Source organism: Melopsittacus undulatus, chromosome 6, assembly GCF_012275295.1.
Source record: "Melopsittacus undulatus isolate bMelUnd1 chromosome 6, bMelUnd1.mat.Z, whole genome shotgun sequence".
In the NCBI taxonomy this organism is placed as follows: Eukaryota; Metazoa; Chordata; class Aves; order Psittaciformes; family Psittaculidae; genus Melopsittacus; species Melopsittacus undulatus.
Genome location: NC_047532.1, coordinates 42,339,200 through 42,362,492, shown reverse-complemented (window position 1 = coordinate 42,362,492; position 23,293 = coordinate 42,339,200). Strand labels below are relative to the sequence as shown.

The window sequence follows — 23,293 nt, the reverse complement described above, 5'->3', positions numbered from 1 at the left end:
AGCCCAGCAAGCTCAGCCCCCACTGGCCCCTGCTGCAACCGCCTGGTGGGGGCAGGCCCTACTACAGATACCCCCTTGCCTTCCTTCGCTCTCCTCCCTCAGCCGCTGGAGAAAGTGCACTCAAAGAAAGGGGGAGTAACCCACATCTGTTAATCTTCTTCCACCCAGTGCTGCAGCTTTTGCTGCTTGATTTTAGGATAAGTAAGTTTTAAATGTCACGCCGAAGTAAACACACTCACTCCAAAGGCGCTGCATTTAACAGCTAGGTTTTTCCTAAAGTATATTTTCTTTCTCAGAGCAGTAATAATTCAATAAAACTAAGAGGTGGCTTTAACAGTTTTCTTCTCAAATATGTGTCCTGTAATACACTGCCGCACAAGGATATCTTCAGTGCTCTTGTGAAGGCTTTTAGTGGAGAAAGATTTCTATCTCGGCAGGGGAGTAAACAGTATCAGCAAGCTCTATAGCAATACCCTAAATGGCACCTGCATTTAATTTCCACATAGTCCTTACAGCACTTTTTGTCTTTGTTTTGGTTGCCACCTCCTCTTTCGTCAAACTCATCACTGTCGCGTTTACAGAAGGCACATATTACACTGTGGCATATATTCTAGCTACATTCACTTACTGCATCTCTATGCTGGAAAAATCATAAAAAGGTATTTCGGAAACAAATGCTTCAAAGAAACATGCTGCATCCCTGTGGAGATTTCCACCTACTTCCTATTAAGCCAAAGCATGCCATATGTTTTAAGGGCTTTTAACCTCCTTTCTCTCTTGTACATTTCTGTACTTGAGATCGCACTGCTGGTTCTGCTTCTGTAGGATGTGTGTGTTTTGCTGGGGGAAGGAAGAAAGGGAGTGAAAGGAAGAAGGGATGGAGCTTTTACAGCCAAAGGAGGATGCTTGTCTAACTACTGAGCAACTGTTTCTCTGGCCAATGTGAGGAAGAAATATTCACCACAATAAACCTCTCCACACAAGGACCCAGGCAGTCCCACTGAGAAGGTATCCTACTTACAATAGGGGGGTTCAGAGCCCAAGAAAATGTAATGATCCATTTAGAAATCCACAGGGGGATTCCCTTCTGTGTCACCCCAAAAAGGTAGATGAAACCCTGTCCTGGTTTGAGCAGTAGCAGTCATTTTTCTCCTTCTTGGTAGCTGGTGCAGTGCTGTGTTTTGACTTTCGGGCTGGGAACGGTTGCTGATAGCGAGCATGTTTTGAGTTACTGCTCAAATGTTCGGTTTGTCCAAGGCCTTTTTCTGAGCTCATGCTCTGCCAGGGAGGAGGGGAGGCCGGGAGGAAGGAGAGACAGGACACCTGACCCAGGCTAGCCAAAGAGGTATTCCATATCATAGCACTTCATGCCCAGGATGTAACTAGGAGAGACCCGGAAGGGCTGGAGCTCTGGGGGGATGGAGGAGGTATCGGTCAGTGCTCAGTTGGGCAGGGTGGGGTGAGTTATGGGTCGGTGGCTGGTGAGGTGTTGTATTCTCTTCACTTGTTATTGGCTTTATCATTATTATTTGTAGTAGTAGTAACAGTAGGGGTTTTGTGTTATGCCTTAGCTATTAAACTGTGCTTATCTCAATCCGTGGGGGCTACATTCTTTTGATTCTCCTTCCTAACTCTCCAGTAGTTGGGGAGCAAGGGGGGGGAGTGAGTAACGAGATGTGCGGACTTGGTTTTAAACCACGACAAACCCAAAGGCCACCATGGGTACAGGAAAGGTGCTGGCTGTACCCTTGCAATGACACACTAATAATACTCTCATGTATTCATAAATCACAAACCTCACTGTACATCATGTCATTCCTTAAGCCTTCTGAAGGCAAAGCTGCATGAAAATTTCACCTAATATAAGCTTTCTATGACATTATTTCTATAATTATTAAAAAAATCTTTTTATAATTCTAAGATTTGCAATTGCTCAAAATGTCTTGAAAAGGTAAAGCAAAACATTTGAGGAAAAGGAGACAAATTAATGTAGCTCACGTATTTTTTTCTGTAATCTCAAATAGCAGGCAAGGTGAGGACAGCAAGTAATTTCCAACTTTCTATTCATATAATAGAGGAAAAAAAACAGTTTTTCACTGTTTCTTGCTTTAAGTAATAAGAACATGTACATAACTCTTTTGTCATCCTGACTTATAATTAATATCACAATAAAACCCCGTAAGCATTAAAACAATACATGTATTATACTATATGGCTTGGTTATTTCACACGAACACCTATATATGCATTAGCTCTGATGCTAATTAGAACTTGTGCTGCTGTCCTGTCTGATACTTTAAAGCTTTAAACAAGACTAATGCTTGTGAAAGATTAAGTAGGTAATACTTACTGTGACTTTCTTAATCCAATGTTAATATAATCTGCCTACCTCTCCTGTAGTATACCACCCCAACATTTAAGTGAACACTCAGTACAATTGAGGCAACAATTAACATATGAAAATGACACATTTCATTTTCAAAGAAACAGAATTTTATTTTGCATCACACATGATGCAAATAAGTGTACTTAAAAAGTGATTTTTCAGCTATGAGAAACATGATGGAATCCTACAGAATATTACTATAGAAATCTACAGAATTTAATAGTTCACTATGTCACTTTAAAGACTTAAAAAAATCCTTCTGCCTCCACTGCAGCAGGTATCTTTTCTGTGCTAATCACATAAACTCTCAAGCAAATCCTTTTGATTTCAAAAAGATGAAGGTTTCACCCTCTTTTTGACGTAGTTTGCAGGAGTTTTCTGAAAGCCACCATAAAGAGACATTTTCTTATCTCCATATGAACACACATTTTCCTGTTCTTTCTCAGACACGTATCCTGCTAGATTTTCCATGTAGTTATCAGATTTATAGAACCTATGAGGACCCTTTGTTAATCTCAAGAAACTGTACTGAAATAACATTAAGGCTGCCAAGTCAAAGACTAGGAGGATAGGAAACACCAGAATTAAGTTAAACTAATCTAATTTGGCTTCTTATGCAAATGCTTTATGAAAGAGCCTACAGTTTTATAATTATATGCTCACATCTACCCCATGCTAGCTTTGGAGCAAGGGGCAACACAGGTCCTCCATCAAACAGCTGCAAGAACTTCCTTCACAAGACAAAACAGCGAATTTCTTCTTTCTCTGGGCAAACAGCTATGAAGTCTTCACTGAAATTTTCCAACAAAATTCAGCCTGAAACTGACACCAGCAGAGATTATTTTAATTGCTCAAGCTTAAATTAAGAAAAACTACAAAAAAGCAAGCAAATGGCTTATGCAACTCTATCTGTAGGAATTCGTAGCATCACTACCTATAATAAATCTGGAGAAAAGCTATATACCATGAGAGGAAAGCAAACAGAAGCCACGGACACTACAGGATACAAACTGGTACTCATGGCCCAGCCAGAGTAGGACATGATGTTAGGGAATCTGCCTCCAGTTAAAACTACTTCACAAAGTACCCTAGGATTAAAAGTGTTGCTTTTTATAGAAAATTAAAACAACGATCCAAATAGACCAGCTCCACAGCATCAGCACAGTATGCTCATGGCTGTTGTGTTTCATGAATTATTACACTTTGGGGGTAAGTATGAATATTTATGGCTATTGTTCGAAGAAGAATGCTGACTTCCACTCTAGTCTTTAACTTTACATTACAATTTGCTGCTTCCCACACTTCAGCTTCTGTCAGATTTTCCACTTTAAATGTCAACTTTGTTTGGTTTTTTTTTTCCAGTGTTTCTGCCATAATATTCATTGGGATTTATGACTGAAATCTTCATTCTAAGAAGAAATATGAAGAGGTAGAGTCAGTTTAAAGATTACCTGCACAGGGGAAGAAAAGAAACAAATAGGTATGCCCTTTTTTTCCCCTGTTATACATGAAAAAGTCTGCTTTGGTTTTTGATTCGGTTTCAAAATACACAAGCTCCTGTTGTTGTTTTTCACATTAGAAATGTGGGACAGGAAAAGCCTAGAGCAGCCAGGAAAATGAGAAATTTTATCAACTCAGAGTCAGACAACGAGTTGAATTTAACTTCTGAAAGAGAGAATACTAAGAACTAAAAATACTTTAAACAACTGAAGTCCTATTCTCTTACTTAAAGATAGGACCCCAACATAGATAACAGAGGTATTTTTTTCCTGACCCCTAAAAAGACCCCTAAGAGCTCTGGCATTAACTAAATAAAATACACCCCTCTGCTCAAGATAAGCAAAAATAAATTTAAGAAGATTAAATTTCCAACCCTTTCAATGGTTTTTACACACATGAAGAAAACCATTATCTATTTTTTCACTTTTCTCCAAATTGTATGTATAATTACTTTTTAATATCTATATTAGGCACTGCAGCCAACATACCTCAAATTACCATAATAAAACCAGTAAGAGATACATGCACACTAACATATGCATCTAAATAAATCAATACAGAATGTATCTGTGTTGATACACAAGACCTGCTTGCCCCATCAGTGGTAAAACATCACTATAGCTGGTGGGGAAATTCTGCCTTCTCCTTCCATGCAATTGTTATGCAGCAGTGGGTGTTTTTTGCTTTCCCTGAAAAATTCAGTGTACCATAAGCTGTGGTCCAGAGCAGTGCAGAGAATGAGGACAAGATGTCTGATACAACATGGCAGAAGCACTTCTGAAGGCTGAAGGATTGTAATCCTCAGTGTTGCACTGCTATGAAATTTTTATAGTAATACAAGATTAAATAGGGTTTATCTCTATTTTTGTTAAGAACTTTACACATAGAATCATAGAATAGTTAGGGTTGGAAAGGACCTTAAGATCATCTAGTTCCAACTCCCCTGCATTTTTATTCCTAAAACTACCCATGATGTATAAAGTAGCAATGACTTTTCAAATCTAATTAGTATGTTTTTCTGACTTTTCTACTTTACAGATTTCTGTCAGTATGAGAAAGGAAAATGAAGAAATTGGTTCGCTTTGATTTCAGTTGGGTCCAAGTTAATTTTTGACTCAGACAACCCTGTGTTATTGCATTACAGAGTACCTAAGAGAGAAATCTAAAGAACTGTAGTTTAATAAATATTAATATCATTGAAAATCCATAAAATACACTCTTGCTTTTATTTTTATATTGCTTTGATCTACAAACCCTAAAAAAATCATCTTAATTTCATCTAGCAATGATTCTTTAATAAGCAGCATGTATTTGCAGTATCACCATTTTAGCAGTGATCTCAGCTACTACAAGAGTAACTCCCAAGCAGAAAGTAATCAATAGGTTACTACATGTCTGTCTTATAATTATTAATCTGAATAACATTTTCTTAAAAATGTACAACACACTTTCTTACTGCTTTTTAAATAAAACAGGAGAGAAAAAGAAAATCTACATCTGCTTCCTGAAACTGTTGGGTACCAGAGTTTTTAGCTGCTATGCTGCACTTGGAGCAGAATTTTAACACTATAGGCACCACCATATGCCCAAAGACACAGATATAACCAAGAAAGTAGAGTCATATCAGCCATATGTTCAATGTAAAAATTGCAAGTTATTTTAATTGTGGAACCCAAGAAAACTTACTCCCTCAGCTGAAAATGCCTGAAAAGTATTCTTTTATTTACCTTTTTGTTTGGTTTTGGGTTTGTGTTTGGGTTTTCTTAAGAAAATGAGTTTTTTAATCAGGAAGTGGGGGCATTCTTTTACAAGAAAGGAGGGTAAAATCGCATCAGAAACTGAATTACATCAGACTGGCAGCAAGATAAGGTCAATTAGGAATCAGATTTTTGCTAATTCAGGTCTCTGTTTTATTACTGTGAGGAATCACTCTGATTCACTAAAGAGAGCAAAATAATAAAGCAGTTCAACCCTGCCTACCCCAGTATGGATATTGAAGAGCCAGGCTCATAGAAACACTGGCATTAATGCAGTTGTCACTGTGTTACACACAATCTAAACCTCCTTTAAAAAATTTCTGGGCCATTAAGATAACATAGAGATCTTAAAATAAGGGCAATAATTTTGTCACATCTGCTGGCGGAACAAATGACACAATGACACCAAGAAAGACATAAAAGTAATTCTAATTATCTCTTCTTTGAAGGAGTCATTGGCTCAAGCCAGACAGCCTGGATCCAAATCTGAAGTTTTGCAAAGCTCAAGGTGAACCCCAGATGTGTTGTTAAGTCTCTGTCTACTTACATAAAGTCAGCTATCAGGGACATCAGCTCTTTCTATAAAACCACTAAGCACTTAACATCTGCTTGAACAGTCAGCATCTTGGGCGTGCTGCTGGATCTGTGAAGTCTCACCCTGAAAGCAGCTAACAAATCATAACTGCTTGTTCTGTGGAACAGCATTTCATCGGCACCAGGTGCAAACCCAGATCAAAAGGAGGTGCGGGTAGTGTTCACAGTTAGCAAAACACTGCATTTTTCCCACTTTTCTGAACTGAAAGCATGATAGGTTTAATACAGTTTGTTCTGTGGCTTCAGTGTGTATAATGCTACAATTCAAACATGAATCTATTTCATACGATTGTTTCCTAATTTTTCCAGCATTGCATGAATGCCTTTCTAAATACATGCAAATATAAAGCTGTCCAGGTGACACACTAAAAATACAATCAAAGCTGCTGCTTTCATAAAATCAATTAGCAATCACTCAAGTTGCAATAGATGACAGCCTGAAGAGGATTGCTGCACTGGCAGGGAAGTAACTGCAACTTACGTTTCAGTCAAATGTTCTGTTCTTTGATGCTATTTTGTTATAACAGGCAAGTACAAGGTTGCTGATTATGTATTCATTTCTGTGTATAGCTTTTGACTGATCTTTTTGTCCACAGGCTTAAATGCATATACTTCATGACTGTACCTTAGAACATTCTCAAAGTTAGTGAAAAGAAAGTTACAGTAAATAAGCAAATAAATGCAACTGACAGTAAAGGCAACCAACAGCAATGTCTTGTTAGCTCAGAGTGAAAGTACATGACCATATCAATATTTGCCTTGCTCAGAATTCATACACTGACTACAATGATGCCTACTGAAGTCCCACAGGGGCCTGCAAGAAATGTGGAGGGGAACTTTTTGGAAGAACATGTAGGGACAATACAATGGAAAATGGCTTTAAACTGAAAGAGGGAAGATTTAGATTAGATATAAGGAAGAAGTTCTTTGCTGTGAGGGTGATGAGGCACTGGCACAGGTTGTCCAGAGAATCTGTGGGTGCCCCATCCCTGGCAGTTCAAAGCCAGGTTGGACAGGGTTTTGACCAACCTGATCTAGTGGAAGGTGTCCCTGCCCATAGCAGGGCCATTGGAACAAGATGAGCTTTAAGGTCACTTCCAACCCAAATCACTCTATGATTCATTCTGTGATTCTATAATACCACACAATGTGTCATACCATAACAAAGTTGCTGGCAAATGTCAGCACCTGTGGATTTCTGTAAGCTAAACTTAGTCTGTTCATTTCTGGTTACCGTGTGTTGTTTAGATACACTTTTATTCTTTGTGCTCATCCTTTCATGCATCTGAAAATAAAGTCATATTGTGAAAAAAAGGAGAAAATTGTCATAATTCTACACAAGGATAGGGACTGAATTCCAAACACAGCCTCAGTGGGCATCTAATGCAGCCCACTGCATCTAATGACGTCACACTGCTGCCTCTGGAAGGGACAGAAATACAGCAGGTACTCCCACTGGCCCAAAGAAAGCCCTGTGCTAGGGGCTGAATGCATCATTAATTCTTCTGACAGGGCCATTTCCCATAGTTTCATATGACTTTTGGAAACAATTACTAACTGGCTCAAACATGAACTAGCCATGCTGGAGAGACAGACCTGCCCAATCTTGCATCTGAAACTTGTGTTTGCCTCTGCCACCCATTGAGTTAAATGATTATACTCAGGAGCTGAAAGAGCACTACTAAGATGCTGAGTAGTAAACACACAAATCAGGTCAATCCTTTTGCTTTCCTTGTAATCCCTCTACGTTATTTGTTACTGGCTTTTATTGCTGCCTCTTTCTCCTCTTTGAGCACCCTGTGCATGCATCCAAGCATTCTTGCTCTCCTTCTCCTTCACACCATGTATTATGGCAATCCCTTCTTATCAAAACTCCTGTATTCTGCACTACTTTACTACATCCACTGGCTTTATATCTTCACCTCTGTTGTCTTTTCTTCACTGTAAATTCTCTAGAGCAGGGAACTTGTTTTCTCCAAGTTTGTACTAAAGCCTGTAAATTTACAGCACTCTAGGAATGTTTGATAACAGCACATAAATAATTAATAAAAGCTGCAGCAACCTTTTCTTTTTCCCTATTTGGAGGCTGTAAGGCAGCAAGACCAGTGGGAGGCAGAAAATATTTCATGGGCTAAGATAAAATGTGATTCTCACCCCTATGGGGGGTAACTGACTGACAAATACTTGCACTTAGGAAAGATCAGAATTAAGCTGTGCAGGAATTAAAGACAAGAAGAATTGCTTCAGCTATATGAACCATAAAACAAGCCCAGAAACATCATAAACAGCCTGCCCCCCCAAAAAATAAACATGCAATAAAAAGAATGGGATGTTTTAATTTCAGTTACACAATGATATGCATTTCTTTACCCACTCTGTGTGTGACTTTGCAGAAGTCCTCTCTTTTGTCCTAGTCACTCCATCTTCAATGGAAAGCAAATAATTAAAGCATATAGTGGCAAATCTATAGTTTATGATTCTGCAGCCTTAAAGAGGTAGCAAATGTTTCTAAAATGAAAAAAAAAGGAGGTGGAAACATGAAATAAAGAAAAATCAGACACAATAAGACTATGAGAGCAGGGAAAAAATGTACAGAAAATGGTAAAAGAGGTTTTTTATTGTAGGAGAGGTTACAATACAAGATATATCAAGACAGTAAGAATGGAGAAAAAAGGAACAAAGGAAGGGGATATACACTTATGTATATCAGGCACAATTTTCAAAATCTACCAAACATTCAAATCCCCTCTATCTGCCTCCAACCTTATGTCTGTTCATGTTGTAGAGATGGAAATTTGTGCCTGGTCTTGTAAAACTTGATTTGAATTTTATGATTGACTTTTATGTGGCTACCAATTTACCCACTGTGTGCAAATGGTTACAGGTGCTTTCCATTGGAGCACAACTGAAAGGACTTTATGGATTTTTCTGCAAAATAATCAATAATGTAATCCTGATGCTTATGTCAGTTTTGACGCTAAATTTCCTAGTTTATGAAGGCAATCAAGTACTTTGGCACCAAAGAATAGTGACTGTGCACAAAGAAATTTGAACCTGAAAAGTGCAGGGACAAAACCAGAAGCCACTATGTCTAGAACTGAATGTTTAATCAGGCAAAACATCATAAAAACACAGCAAAAAAAGGGGAGTAAATTACTTGATTTTAGTGCAGTCAAGTCTTCAAAATTAGTTCTCTTTTAGAACAGAGACATAATGACTAGCTTTTGAATAGATATTGGCACAGCAGGGCACACAAAAGCCCTGATTAGCTGCTGTATGATGGAATATTCAGTTAATACTTGTTCTATTTTGGTGTTGATTTCTGACCTTTCCTCTTTGACTTTAATTGGTCAAAATCCAAACCTTTCTGAATTTGTTAAATACCAGATAACTCTTTCTACATGACCAGAATGCCAGGTCACATGCTGCAATAAAGATGGGGGGATAGGCACTCGGCAGTTTTTTTCTGTCACTTTTTCAAACTGAGCTACTTTTGAAATAGTAAGCAATATTCGTAACTGTTGCAGCACCACTTGCAATGCATCAGCTCTTGAACTAGTTTTAGGGAAAGAAAAAAAACCCCAAACCAAACAGGAACTATGTTATGTCAAGCCTGATCCAGATGTCCTGCACTTTCACTGAAAAAAGAGCAGGTATAGTGCAACTGCAAAACTTTTATGCCAGCATTCTGTAAGAAAAGAATGTGATACAATCTTGCTCTAGATTTTAATATTTGGCAAAACCTGCAGAAGCTTCTTCATTAACTCCTAAACTTGTGATAATCTGGTGATTTTTTCACCTCTTTACATTTACAATCAATATGGGAAAATACTTCACAATCTTTCGGAGCTCTAGCTGTTGTTGGAATACTGTCTGAGAGCCATCTCACTGACTGATTTGCGTCCACAACTCCTCTTCCGAGAGCTTCCTCCCCAAATTACACATGCTAATGATTTTCTATGCAAAATTTAACAACCTAATAGGCTGAACAAGTAAAATGAAAATACACTAATTGTTGCCTTTGATGTATGCTATTCTGCCAATTCTCACATGAAAACAGTGTATTAGCATTAAAGGAAGAAAAGCTCATAGATTGATAGATATCTATGTTAAGAAAACAACACTGCAGGCTGTAGAAAATACAGCTTCAAGAATTAGGATTTACACAAATGGTCATTATACACTGGAAACCCATTTACATCAGAGCCCTGAAAACAAACTACCACAGGATAAATCAAAAACTTTTATCAGAATTACCTAGTGTTGGTTCGTTAACACTGGGTTTATGCAGTAAAAGCAGGCAAAATAAGATTCAACATTCAAAATAATAAATACAGAATGAGGTAAGAGAGATAATAAAAGGCTGGAAAGAGAGCGGAAGGCTTCCTGCCTAACCCCAGAGATTTGAGATGAGCTCCCCTGAGAAAAGGCCAAATTGCTTTCTGAAGTAAGATTTACACATGTATGTATTTTCTCACCTAGAGTACAAGCAATAATGTGGTTTAGCCTATGACCAGCATCACAGAGAGCACTTTACAGTAGAAATTGGTTCATTCTGTCCTCCAGCCCACTTCTGAGCATGAGGCTTGGTGGCACTGCAGTCTTAACACATGTAAATGAAACAGAGGCAAACAAACAATAAGGGAGTAAAATATTTTCTAAAGAAATACAGTGACACAAGATTACTTCCTATTGCTTTGTCTTTAAGAGTTTGCTTATAACGATTTGATAATCTAATCTAATTGATCTCCCCAAGTACTTCTATGGCTGTAATCAGTGTAGTATCTGATTAGTGGAACAGATCCATACTTTATCTCCAGATTTAATAACTAAATCTATACTTGAAATAGAGTCACACAAGTTCACCAGAGGCAGAGGGCCAGATGCTGCTTAGCCAGGGGAGGAGGGAGAGAATGGAAAAAGGCTACAAAGGTCCAGAATGACTGGAAAGAGAGAGCTGGCTTTGTGTCAAATCATCCTTCTGCAACCAGGCTACATTTAGACAGAACCAAAGGGTAACAGAAGTAAAGCAGAAATGTGACATAACTAATGGGGGCAGAACCAAAAACGAGCTACTCTCCATGGCCTGCTCTCCTTCAAACTGTCTTCTTCACAAGCATAAAGTAAATGTAATTATTATAATTTCTTTGTTTGCTTCCAGACTAACACTTCATCAGCCTGAAAATTATGACATTTCCTGAATACATTTCAATGGCTTCTTAACCTTTCTAGTTCCTGAGCACTGGTACAATGTCATGCTGCACTTAAGAGATTACAGCAGTGAAGTGGTTAACACAAAATTGCTAATATAACAACAGCACTCACGGAGCCAGATAACCACTCACACAGAATTTCAATTCAAAGTCACTTAAAAATCAAAAGAAACTATTTCTTTAAGGAAGTGACAGCATTTAGAAGAATATTTGTAATTCAAACAACAGGCCAAAATCTGACTTACTGCTGAATTTATCTATTTTTAATAGAACAGCATTAAGGGCTAGCTTTTGCTCTGCCTTAGCTCAAAACTACTTTGTGATATGTCCTCTAACACATGCTCAGGTGCTGGACAGAGAGGGGTAACAGCCAGATCACTTGCACAATGCAAATATCAAGCATGGAAGGGATACAGAGCCATTCTTGTAATTTGTTTCTTCTTCTCGTTTGACTGCTGCTTCCTTGTTGTGCTAATACTCAGCCAAACTAGCTCGCAGTTTGAGTATGTCGAAACTGGGCAGAAAAACAGCAACTGATATATATTAGCAAACTCTGGAGAGAAAAACAGTTTCTGCCACTAAGAACTACAGTGTGGAATTGCGAACTGCCTTCTTCTTGGTTTTATTTTGCCTAAAGGGAAATAGCCTTTTAATCCTACTTCTGCGCTTGGTTTGCACACAGCCTAGCAATCTACACCTGCTTCAACGTGTGTGTCAGGAGCCTTCTTTGCTGTCAAACCCCCTTCCTTGCTTCTTTCAGCTCATCTTCTGTCTCACAGTTCACCTCTGTAAGCAAATGTCCCTCTCGTGCCTACTGCATTCCAGCAGCCATCTTTCAAAGATGTCAGGAAAAGAAAGAAAATCAGCCTGTCAAAAACACATGACTGTTTCACAGTTCAAGGGGCAATGTTCTCTGTCACATGTGAATGACACAGAATATAATGCATACAGAAGGGGATACAAGGGATTTCTGCGAACAGGCCCAGATTCAGGATTGTGAGGATTTTTACTTGTGACCTCCTCAGCAGTCACCCTTGTCTCTATAACTCCAGCACCCATTTCCCATGATCTGGTATCATAATGTGCTTTTGTCCAGATAATATCTCCAATACTCAAAGGCAACACTGCAAGAATCACCAGTTAATCAAGGGTTTCATTGCACTTTAAAGAAAAGATAACGGATGCATCTTTCGTTTCTTTAGGTGAGACTTCATTTACAGAGACTTCATATAAAAGAAACTGCAGGTGCTTCAGCACTTAAGTATAGCAATTACTTTTTGTTTCAAAAGTTATTGTTTCCAGCAAAAGTAATCCATCTATCATTAACAGCTCAGTTAGGGGCTGAAAAGTGTAGAAAAAAAAACTTATTTCCCTTTGATGTTCCACATAGCACAGCTGTTAATTGATTCGTATGGAAACCTACTTCATCTGAGCTTAGCATTACAGAGAAACAAGGAACAGACTAAGATTTTGAAATCTGGGCTTACAGCCTGATGATTTCTTGTGAAGTTTTCCAAAAAAAAATCCTGCTTCTATGGCAGACATATAGAGCAATATTTCATGGATCCAAAGTGCTACATATAGACCATGGGGCACTGTCATTGACAAATGCAGCCTTGGAGTAAGTAAATCTTCCAAAAAATCTGCTGTTTGGCTCACGAGTGGTTTAGAGCTGGCCATCAGCAGCTAAATTCAGACATCAAAAAAGTACATTCTTTTTATCACTTTAAAATAAATATGAAAACATATGAATCGATATAAATTTTGCAATCAAGTAAGATAAATTGTAATTGCTTTCCTTCGACCCTTCAAATTGGTTTAGGACCGTATACATATACACCTATACACAGATAAATGCATGTTTCACATTCCCTTACCTCTGGGTCCACCTTGGTAAAACGATTGCTTTGGGAATGAGGATTCTCAGAGACTATAAACTCTCACTGGTTCAGCTAGATCCAGCTGGTGAATGGTATGTTCTGTTTGCCTGTTCACAATGTTAATATTACTATATTAAAGACTGAAAAGCAGAGTAGGGTTGGCAGACACTAAAAAAATCCCTGCCAGGGCTCTGGAAGGAAGCTTGACAACAATGGGGGTGCTCAGCTTCTGGTTAAAGTGCAGCAAGTCCTTAGAAAAGCACCATAACCACATGGCAAAATAGGTTCTTGTGTTGCCTGCCTCAGCAAAGAACCTAGACACAAGATGGTACAAACACAGAGCTCCTCTCCAGGCCACAGATGGATGGTACTTCTTCAGCCTGCAGCACAGTAAGACATTATTGCTACCTCCAGGATCTTGGAGCTTTGTTTATATTCTTTTGTGGGACATTAAAATTCTGCATTAGAGTAGACCCTGCAAACCTTCCTTAATCATGCTTGAGCAAAAATGAGCTGACATGTATTAAATGAATTGAAAAGGTTTGCCAACCTGCCTGAATGCATCTGAAGTAACTGGGAAAAATGTGCATGAGTCATTCCCCTAACAAAACTGTGAGCAAAGACTGGAGGAGGAGCCCCAGCTGGTAGGTGGGAGGTAAGCAGCCGGGTACAAGAGAGATGGGAGGCCCCTTCAGTTGGTTTGCCGATAGCTCCAGTCTGCCCAGAGCCGCAGCCCAAAAGCCGGTTGTTGTCTTTAGAAGCAAAACCCAAGAGGATGCCATGGTTAAGGTGACTGCATAGTTGCCAGTCATGCCATAGCTACGTTGTTATGCACCTTTCACTTAAGAACACACTACGTTAAATGTAAAAGAACAGAATGATAAAATAAACCTAAAAATTATATATGCTTTACTGCCCCTTTCAATTACTTTTTAAAATTAACTGAAGGAAGAGAGATCATCTGTATACTGCAGAAGACTGACACTAAAGACAAGGAGAAATTTGTGATCCTGAGGTGTTGGTAGATTATGTCATATGCTACTCCTGCTCATCACTGCCCACCCACCTGGAAGGAGAAAAAGGGAGACACTCCATAGCGTTCTTCTGTATCCCCGCTGCTTAGTCCACGTCCTGTGCTTGAAGCATCACATGCATCTGTGCTCCAAGAGGAATTTTTCTCTTTTCCCAACACCTGGACTTGCATGACTTGGACATTCCAATATACAAGCAGATCATCAAAACTCAGCATGTAATGAAAGTCTCCCTGTATTTAGTGGAGCCTTTTCACTAGCTTGAACCAACCAACTGTTGGATAAATTTTTCCCTGTGTATAGAAGAAGGAGATATAAGTACAGTCTGCACTTGCACACAGAGCCTATTTGCTCTGGGCTGAGTCTTCTTGAAAGCTTCAGCCAGCTGTGCAATCTTCTTCGTACACAATACACCTTTCCATTAAAACCCTGCAGACAGTTTTTAGATGTAAGAATACAGAGAACTGAAAATAAAGACAGAAAGGCAAGAGAGGCAAATCCTTTTCCATGAGCTCTGTGAAGTCTTTTCTCAAAATAACTTTGGAGGGGTTTTACTGCCAGTTTATAATGTGGATGAATCACTTCTGATATTTCTGATAAAACAATACTCAAAACTTCAAAATCACTTCCAATTCATTTATGCCACCATTTAATTAGGGCTTCTGCAACATGTTACAAGGACGTCATTATCCCCTATAATTGTATCATAATTACAATTTTTAATGAAATAATTGCAAGTACACTAGATGTGTAGATATAATTATGGTAATTACATAAATACCTGATTTTCAGCTAATAATTAAAGAAGGCCTTTACAAAATCAGTGAAATTTAACAAATGGAAGCTTTCCAGAAACAAATACAAATAATAAATTGTTGTATCCTATAGTTTTTGTTTTACTACATTATATCTCCCTATATATACTATGTGATTTTCCACACGTTATAATATCCAGAAAATGTGGATTAAAAAACCACCTCCATATTTCACCTCTACAGGGCCTGATCCAGAAACACCAACACCAATTGTAGCTCAAATCTAAAAATCCTGCAGTAGCTCAGCACCTCATAAGACACTGAGTGAAGAAAGATGTGAACAAGTTCCCACAACACATACAAGCTGTATTCTGAGTCCTTTTCAACAAGAGGGACAGATCTTGGACTGCCATAAAATGGGTCTGTTTGGTTAAGTCCACTGGCTATACCTCTGCTAACACAAAGACCTCACAGAAGATTTATTCTCCCTCCTGCTCCCTCCGCGGACAGCCCTTCACAAAGCAATGATATTTCAATAGAGAAATTTCTTCCAGAGCTTTATCAATGGAAGAACCAGAAATTACTCAGCCAGGTGATTTTCCTTCTCTTCAAACACATTCCTAAGACTAAACTTATTATGTGTTTACTGTCTTATTAGTATGAACAGGAAAGGCAAAAGCCACCCTCCATAAAAAACACACAGAAAACTCTGCCAGTGCAGTTTCTGATTGCTGCTGTGATAGCATAAAGGGATATTAAAAGAATTCCCACAGCAGAGGAATTAACAATGTGGTTTACTGTTGCTGCTGAAATACTTCAAAACAGTTTGGCAAAACTCTGGAAGGGAAAATCAGCTGCAGCTCCTGCACTATGCGATTTCCACATTTTACAACTTCTTCACTCATAACAGCCCCAATGTGGTTCTGATTCTGGCCAGAGACCATTCTGGTCTCAGCAATGTGTTAGAATATAGGTGCAAACATGGCTTAAGGTCAGTTTTGTCCCATTTCCCTTAGTTTTGTATTGTTCGGTGCTGCTTCTTTTTAGGATAAATCTTCATTATTACAAGTATGAGAAAGTAAAATACTAGATATAAATATTAAAACAGAAGGAAATGCTTTGATATCCCAAAAACAAATCTTGTTTATGTTAAGCTCATTAAAGCAATTGGTTTCTGAATGCAGAGTATAATTAATAATACTATACAAATCAAAGTAGAGGAGACATGTAAATTTGACAACATAAAGGAAACAATAATGAAGAGAACTAAAGAATTATAAGTGAAAAGAATTTGAAAAAAAAAAAAACAAAATTATACTGGAGCAATACTGAAGTTATAAGGAGATTACCAGCATTATACTTGAGATGATCCTTAAGAATGGTTTGACACATGTAATCATCATGGTGCAAGCTTAAAAATTATGTAAAGAATACTAAAAATATTTGTATCCCTGTGAACTATAAGGAAACAAAGAAATTAAAAGGATGAACACAGAGAAGAGCAAAGGAATAGTATTACAATATAGGGAAAAAATGACAAAAAAGCAAGAAGGAAAAAATAGTTACTCAAAAGTAATATCAGTTGCTCAAGTGTTCCTCCTGAAAATGCACAACCATAATTATGTAGCTGTTTTTTTTAAATATTTGTCCATGCTGACTTTAATGATAAATTAGAGACTATCAGACTGAAAAGACCATCTCACTGTTGTTCACAGAATACAACTGGTCACACTTGAGAAAGATGAGGGGAAGAATCACAGACCAGTTTTATCTGGCTTAGTATTATCAGAGTAACAGTACTATTTTAAAGCCTGCATGTGGGAGGATGTAGAAAATGAAAAGCAAGCAGTAAAATAATGGACAAGGAATGGAATTAGATCGGAATTTAAGACCCGTTAGAGCTATAAGCACTGTCAAGGTATATGAGCAAAGCAATGACAGCACAGAGACTGTGTGGTCAGCAAGAGCCCACAGCCCAAACAACCAGACATTTACAGAGGACTTTGACCAGTGTTGATGGCATTTAAGATGACTGGAGTCTTAAAATGCAGGCTGCAAACTCTTCTATTGTCAAGCATTGCTTCACCCAGAAAGAGGACTGTAAAAAGTACATCAGTGTTTAAGCATTTTATTTTATTTCAAATATGACATAAACCTACTGCATATCTTTGAAAAAAGCTGCTAACTGACACTAACAGCTTTAGATTGTGAAAGGATGAAAAGGGCTGTACAAGACAATGTTTGCTTCATTATCTTCTTCCATGTATTACTAGTATAATAAGAAATGCTGCAGAGGTACCTAAGGAGTGAAAAACAGGAATACAGTGCTTCAAAAAGGAACAGAAAAATACAACAATCCTGGTGTCTCAGTGCATAGCACTGAAGTTCAGTATTATGGACTACATTTGTTCCTGCTGATACTGCTGGGATGAATTTTGACCTCACAAGGCCAGAAAAAGGATGAGGGCTCTTCAGCCAGGAGCCAGCATGGATGAATGGAGGCAAAATTTCTAAACATGCACAGGCCAGCCACTGGCTTCTATGTAACCCTATGTAATGGTTGATACACACCAAAATATGCACTAAGGTAACTCTTTGGGCTTTTACACTAACTCTGAAGTCACCGTGAACCCTGGTAAATGCTCCATAAATGCACATTCTCAACCTGCTGGCAATGCAATGTATTTCAACATAGCCCACTCTACAGTGATGGGGGCTCACACCTTAGATTTCATACTTTTCATTTATATGGCCATGGGGAAAGAATATTTCAATCATTTTTTTACAATATACCATCTAGAAGTCAATTACTTCAATATAACTTTCTACATTACACAGAGAAAAATAATCTAATCATCAAATGATATATTTTGCCAGTGGAAATACACATTTTAACAGGTCTCAGCTTGCCCTTTTCTGGTTAATTTCAGAGCTGAAACAGGTAATACAGAAAGAAGTTCATTTCATGAAGTCCATAGGAACTGCACATGTTGCATTAATTCCTCTTTTCCAAAACCTGATGATAAGCAGACAGTTCGAGGAAAGTTAAATTAAATATTGAAACAAACACCCAACAGAAACACAGGGTAACAATCTAAATTTCTAGTTGGATTTGTAAAAAAATATTTCATATTGCTAAGCTTAAAAGCCTTAAAGTTATCAGTGCCATTTACAAATCACAATTGATGTAACACATTCTCTGTTGAAAACAATGAATGATCAAAGCAGGATAAGATTACAGTGCTGTGATTTGTGTTTCACTTCCAAGAATGTATATGTATGTATGTGTATATGTTCCTATGTGTCCATAGTAACCACAGCCCTAACCCAGAAAGTACAGTGTTTGGAGCTTTGCTTTGAAAATCAAGTAGCCCATTAGGGGGCATAAATATTAATAGAGCTGTCTAATCCTACATTCTCAAATGAGGTAGTTCAGATCATGATTCTTTAGCATTTAAAATTTATTCACTGCACCGACCAGAATAGGAAACAGAATCCACATGTGAAGAAGTCACTGATATTCAACAGTCTCTTAGCCACTGTTAATTCCTAAACATAAAAGTAAGGATTAAGTAATTTCTTTCCTTATTCTACTCCCAATTCTCGTACAAAAGTATCAAAAACTGTATGTGCCTAGTTCCATGACACTGAGTATGTATCATATTCTCTACAAAAACTGCACCTCCATGTTCTCACATTCAGGTATCTTTAGGCAATACAAAGGCTTTAGTACAGGTTCATAAGAAAGAGCATACTGTTATCCCAAGTGCAGAACACACAATACCTGTGGTTTCTTTAAGTAGTCATATTAGTAATAATTTTCAAATTATCTTTTATAGGCATCATTAAAGTAAGAAATTCATGCTGCAAACTACTGTAATGCAAATAAATTAATATATAGTATTAAGAAAGCACAGGCATGCAGCTAAAGCAAGACATACAATCCTCCTAAGAGATAAATTACCCTATCATTCTGGATCACCAGTAAAATATTTTTGTTTTGACTATAAAGTAAAAGGGAGTTCTGAAATACCAAACAGAATGCAAAACTATTTATGTATGCCCTAGAAATGATGCAAAAGTTTGACAGGAAATAACACATAATCAACAATGTAACGAGTATCAAACAGTAAAACAGTGTTATCTGCAATACAACCTAGGTTCTATTAACATTTAGAATTATGGATTCTAACCTCTAAAAAAGCAACACAAAATTAATTAGGTGTCTTTGCACAGATTTTCTAAAACCAGCCCTAGCAAATACAGAGGTTTCTGCATATATGCATATCCATAATGGAATTAGTAACATCTGACCTTCACGTACCTGAAGCAAGACATGAGAACAGATGATCTTTATCAGTAAATTGAAGTATACTGAAATACAGACACACATATTTAGCAAAAAGCATACTGTATTGTCACATTCCTTTTGACCTGGCTCCAGCTGGTCCTTTTGTAGTCTCCGCAATGTTCATATCCAAATCCTATCAACAGGTGGTAATGGCTATAATGCTCACTACAATCTCTAGCATAACTGGTGGATAGAATTCCTTTCATTTCTGCATCTATCTATCTATCATCATCAGAATACTCCCTGTTCTTCAAAATTTTTACTCATCTCATGTCCCTCAGCTGACAACTAAGTACAGACACTGATTTATTTATCTAATCCCATCTATTTCATGTAACAAGAATCAAACAATATATAAAATAGCACACCGTTCCTGGTTCAATCACTTTGAACTTACATATCTTTGATTAATTAAAAAGATGGTGTAAAGGTCTGCCTCTTATTTTTATATTTTCTTTTTCCAGTAATTTCCATCCCTAAATGCAATGAAATGACTGTAACCTAAAAATCCCCCAAGAGAAAGAATACTGTGCCTTTCTTCTTTTTCACACAAACTCAATGCTATTTCTAAGCTGCTGCTGCTAAGATGCTATGATGCTATTGCAACTTTGTTCTACAACATGATTCCTTTTACTACAGGACATGGGGGAAATCCAAGCCAAGGCTAATCTTAGGTTATAAACGGGTGAGTAGAGCATGAGTTACTTGGAGAAGAGAGATTACTACAACTATGCCAACTGCCCAGGCAGAAGGTATTCTGGAGTTCTCTGCACTTGTCAGCAGGGAAAAGTGGGTTTTTTATTGTGCTGTGCCTGCAGTGAATTTAACTGGAAAGGTACCTACTGAATTTCAAATAACTCTCTTTATTCTCCTTTAGGCTCACAGGACAATAAACACGACTTCTTCATTTCCTGGGGTCTCCCTCCCTTTATTTTTGCTGGTTTTCCGATTTTGTTTTCTCAATATTCTCCATAGTAAAAGATGTTTTCTTAGAACAATGATGGAGATCTGCATCTTTATTTATGACTTTGTGAATCAGCGTCTGGGTGATAGGAAGTGAAAGTTGCTCAGCTAATTACACACGCCTGATGAACTGCGTAATAACTGCTGCAGCACTGCACATTAATTGAATGCATATAAATGACAGCAGTTATTCTAACTTGAATGATGTGTGAAGAAGTGACGTTGCTCACAGTACTCTGATTATCTTTGTTTCCAATTTTGGGAATCCAGCTTAAACAATTGTATTTTTACAGCACAGAACAGAACTTCCCTAATAGAAAACAGTAAGTCACCTCAAAGCCTGGCACTTCAAAAACAAATTGCCTTAAGTCACTGAAAGTGGATTTATACATCTAAAAAAGTATACATTGAGCAACTACAATTGACAATAAGTAATAGCTAGCTGCAATTATCAGCAGTAAGAAATGTAAGAGGAAAAACCTTGGAAAATAAGGCCATCTTCATTTAGATGACAAGATACTGCCTTAAAAAACTAATACAGAGTTTGTACAGTTGAACTGGGCCTAACTCTAAACAGTTTCCTGCTATGATATTTTGCTAAAATGTATCTGTTCCAGAATAATAGGGACATACAGCTACTGGTATAAAAAATACGTATTACAGCTAATAGGCAACCATGTATGTCCACGCTACTGGTTGTTTACCCTCAGAAGCATTCTAGATTCAAATGTAGTCCAGCTATTAAATAACACATTATTTTGAAGAAAAAAAAAAAGAAATAACCTGCTATAGAATAAATGTGTAAAGTAGTACAAAATCAGTGCTTTAAACTAGTACCAAGTGCCTACTTTAAATCAGTACCAAAATATACTTTCTATATTGTGTCTCAAGTGCTTTTGGAATTTGCCAACATTCACAAAGAATCTGCAAATTCTCCCATGTTACCTAACACGAAAAGGGTAGAAGCCAAGTTTCAGAGCTTCCAAAAGCAGCCTCTTTTCCAAAGTGCCATGTCACAATATTTTAACATTTTCCTACACCCCTATTAAGAGATTTTTGACTTTACAAAGATAGCGGTAATCACCTAATGAAGAAAATCAACGCTCACTTTCAGAAACATGTAAATGAAAGAAAAAAAAGTATTTCACATCTGCATTTCAGGAAAGTTAACAATGTTCCAAGAAAATACTGTGTATCATGGAGTAAGTTGATGCAGACTTTCAGTTCTACTTTGCTATATCACAGCCATCATGCTATACCACTGGAATATAGAGCTGTGGAGCTGTGCCAGCACCTTCAACGGCAATAGTACTAGGCCCAAGTCATACGAGCTACCTTCTGTGCATGCATATACGATATACTGTACCTATGTATCAGTGACAAACACTCCTCTAAACCATGAGGCCAAGACAGAGAAGCTGCCAATAAGGTCAGCATGAGATAGTGAGAGAGAGATGGTCAGATGCAATTGAGTTCAGGCTTTATGAATGTTATCTTCTCATCTGCTTTACATGGTGCTCTCCTTAAATACCTTTCTGGCTTCATCAGGACAAGATAGTCCCTAACAGTTCACTTCACAGCATAAGCAAATCAGCCTCTTTCAGCTGTATTATCCATTCTTCCTTTGCAAGGTCTTGACCTTTCCCCCATATTTTTTGCGTCCACTTTATACATACCTCCTTTTCTACAAATTTTCTTGCCGGGTTTTCTGGCACATTCCTTGGATATTCTTTTGACTGAAAAATGAATAGAAGACTAGAAAATAACATGGAGCTCCATCACAGACAGTAGGAGCATGCAACACCACTATCTAACTTAAATATGACCTGCTTTATTAGGTGCGGAAGACTCTCAACTGGTTGTGCCTGCACATGCAATGGATAAGATGTTGATGCATCTTCTCAGAAGTCAGTGGGTGGCAATGACAATTAGGCACCAACTTTGACCTAAAATACACGTGCTGTGGGAGAAAAAAAATGAGTGTAGACAGAAAGAAAACAAAAACCAGGGACAGATACACACACAGAAAAGCAACATGCATACATGTAATATGCTGTCATGCAAACAAAGAAAGCCATGCATGCTACCAGTACACGTGAATTAATATTGTTAGAACATAGAACAGGAAAATAAAAAGATCTCCCTGTTTCGCCTGCTGTTAACTCACCATCCTCGGTTGGGACATAGATATTTAAATAGAGGCAGTCTTCATTCTGATCTTGTACATAGGTGGAAACTACATCCAAATTATTAGTAAACCACACAGGAAGCATGACTTCAGGCAACCTGCCTTCTATAATGTTCTGGGGGCACACTGGAGCATACTGAGTGGTATTTCTGATATTTGCCCAGGGAGACGGAGGCTCAGGAGGTTGAAAGCGGCGCTCCCCTGTTGGAGGGGCAGCGTATGGAACCCCAAGAAACTGAATAACGGGCCCCAAAATTTCATTATTAAGTTCCTTCTTAATCCCTCTTATCTTGCCAAAGTTGGTGGTCACCACTGGGTTGGTATCATCCAATTTTTGGGAGGACACAGCTGCAGCGTGAAGCAGAAATCCAAGTACACAAGAAGCAAAAGTGGCATTCAATCCCATGTGTAACAAGCGGACTATCATCGCTCTCCATAGACAGTTCAGCCACATGGATCTTGGAAAGGCCATGGTCCCTCATTAGTTGTGTAACTGTGTAACTACAGTGAAGCAATCTGATTTGTATCCACTGGTGTAAAAACAGGACAACCGAAGGAAACAGATCAAGTTTCCTAAACAGGCGCCTGTCAGAAAAATCTCAAAAGGCTTTTCATGCGGTAAGTATCTTCCATTGATTTCACACTTATTGAAGCTGCATCTTCACTCAGCACTAT

General features: G+C 38.0%; 1 protein-coding gene across 7 annotated transcripts in view; it reads right to left on the bottom strand.

Annotated features, from left to right (window-relative positions):
* Nucleotides 1-23,090, bottom strand: part of NLGN1 (neuroligin 1) — a 335,493-nt gene extending 312,403 nt beyond the window's left edge. For 3 of the 7 annotated variants that reach the window (XM_005146902.2, XM_005146903.2, XM_005146905.2), the window contains exons 1-2: nt 22,598-23,090; nt 22,107-22,166 (exon numbers count right to left, since the gene is read on the bottom strand). In XM_005146902.2, the coding sequence (XP_005146959.1) occupies nt 22,107-22,166; nt 22,598-23,090 (553 nt within the window). The remainder of the gene's footprint in view (nt 1-22,106; nt 22,167-22,597) is intronic. The other 4 variants (XM_005146904.2, XM_005146906.2, XM_005146907.2 and 1 more) reach the window with 2 other exon arrangements.
* Between the last annotated feature and the right edge of the window lie 203 nt (nt 23,091-23,293).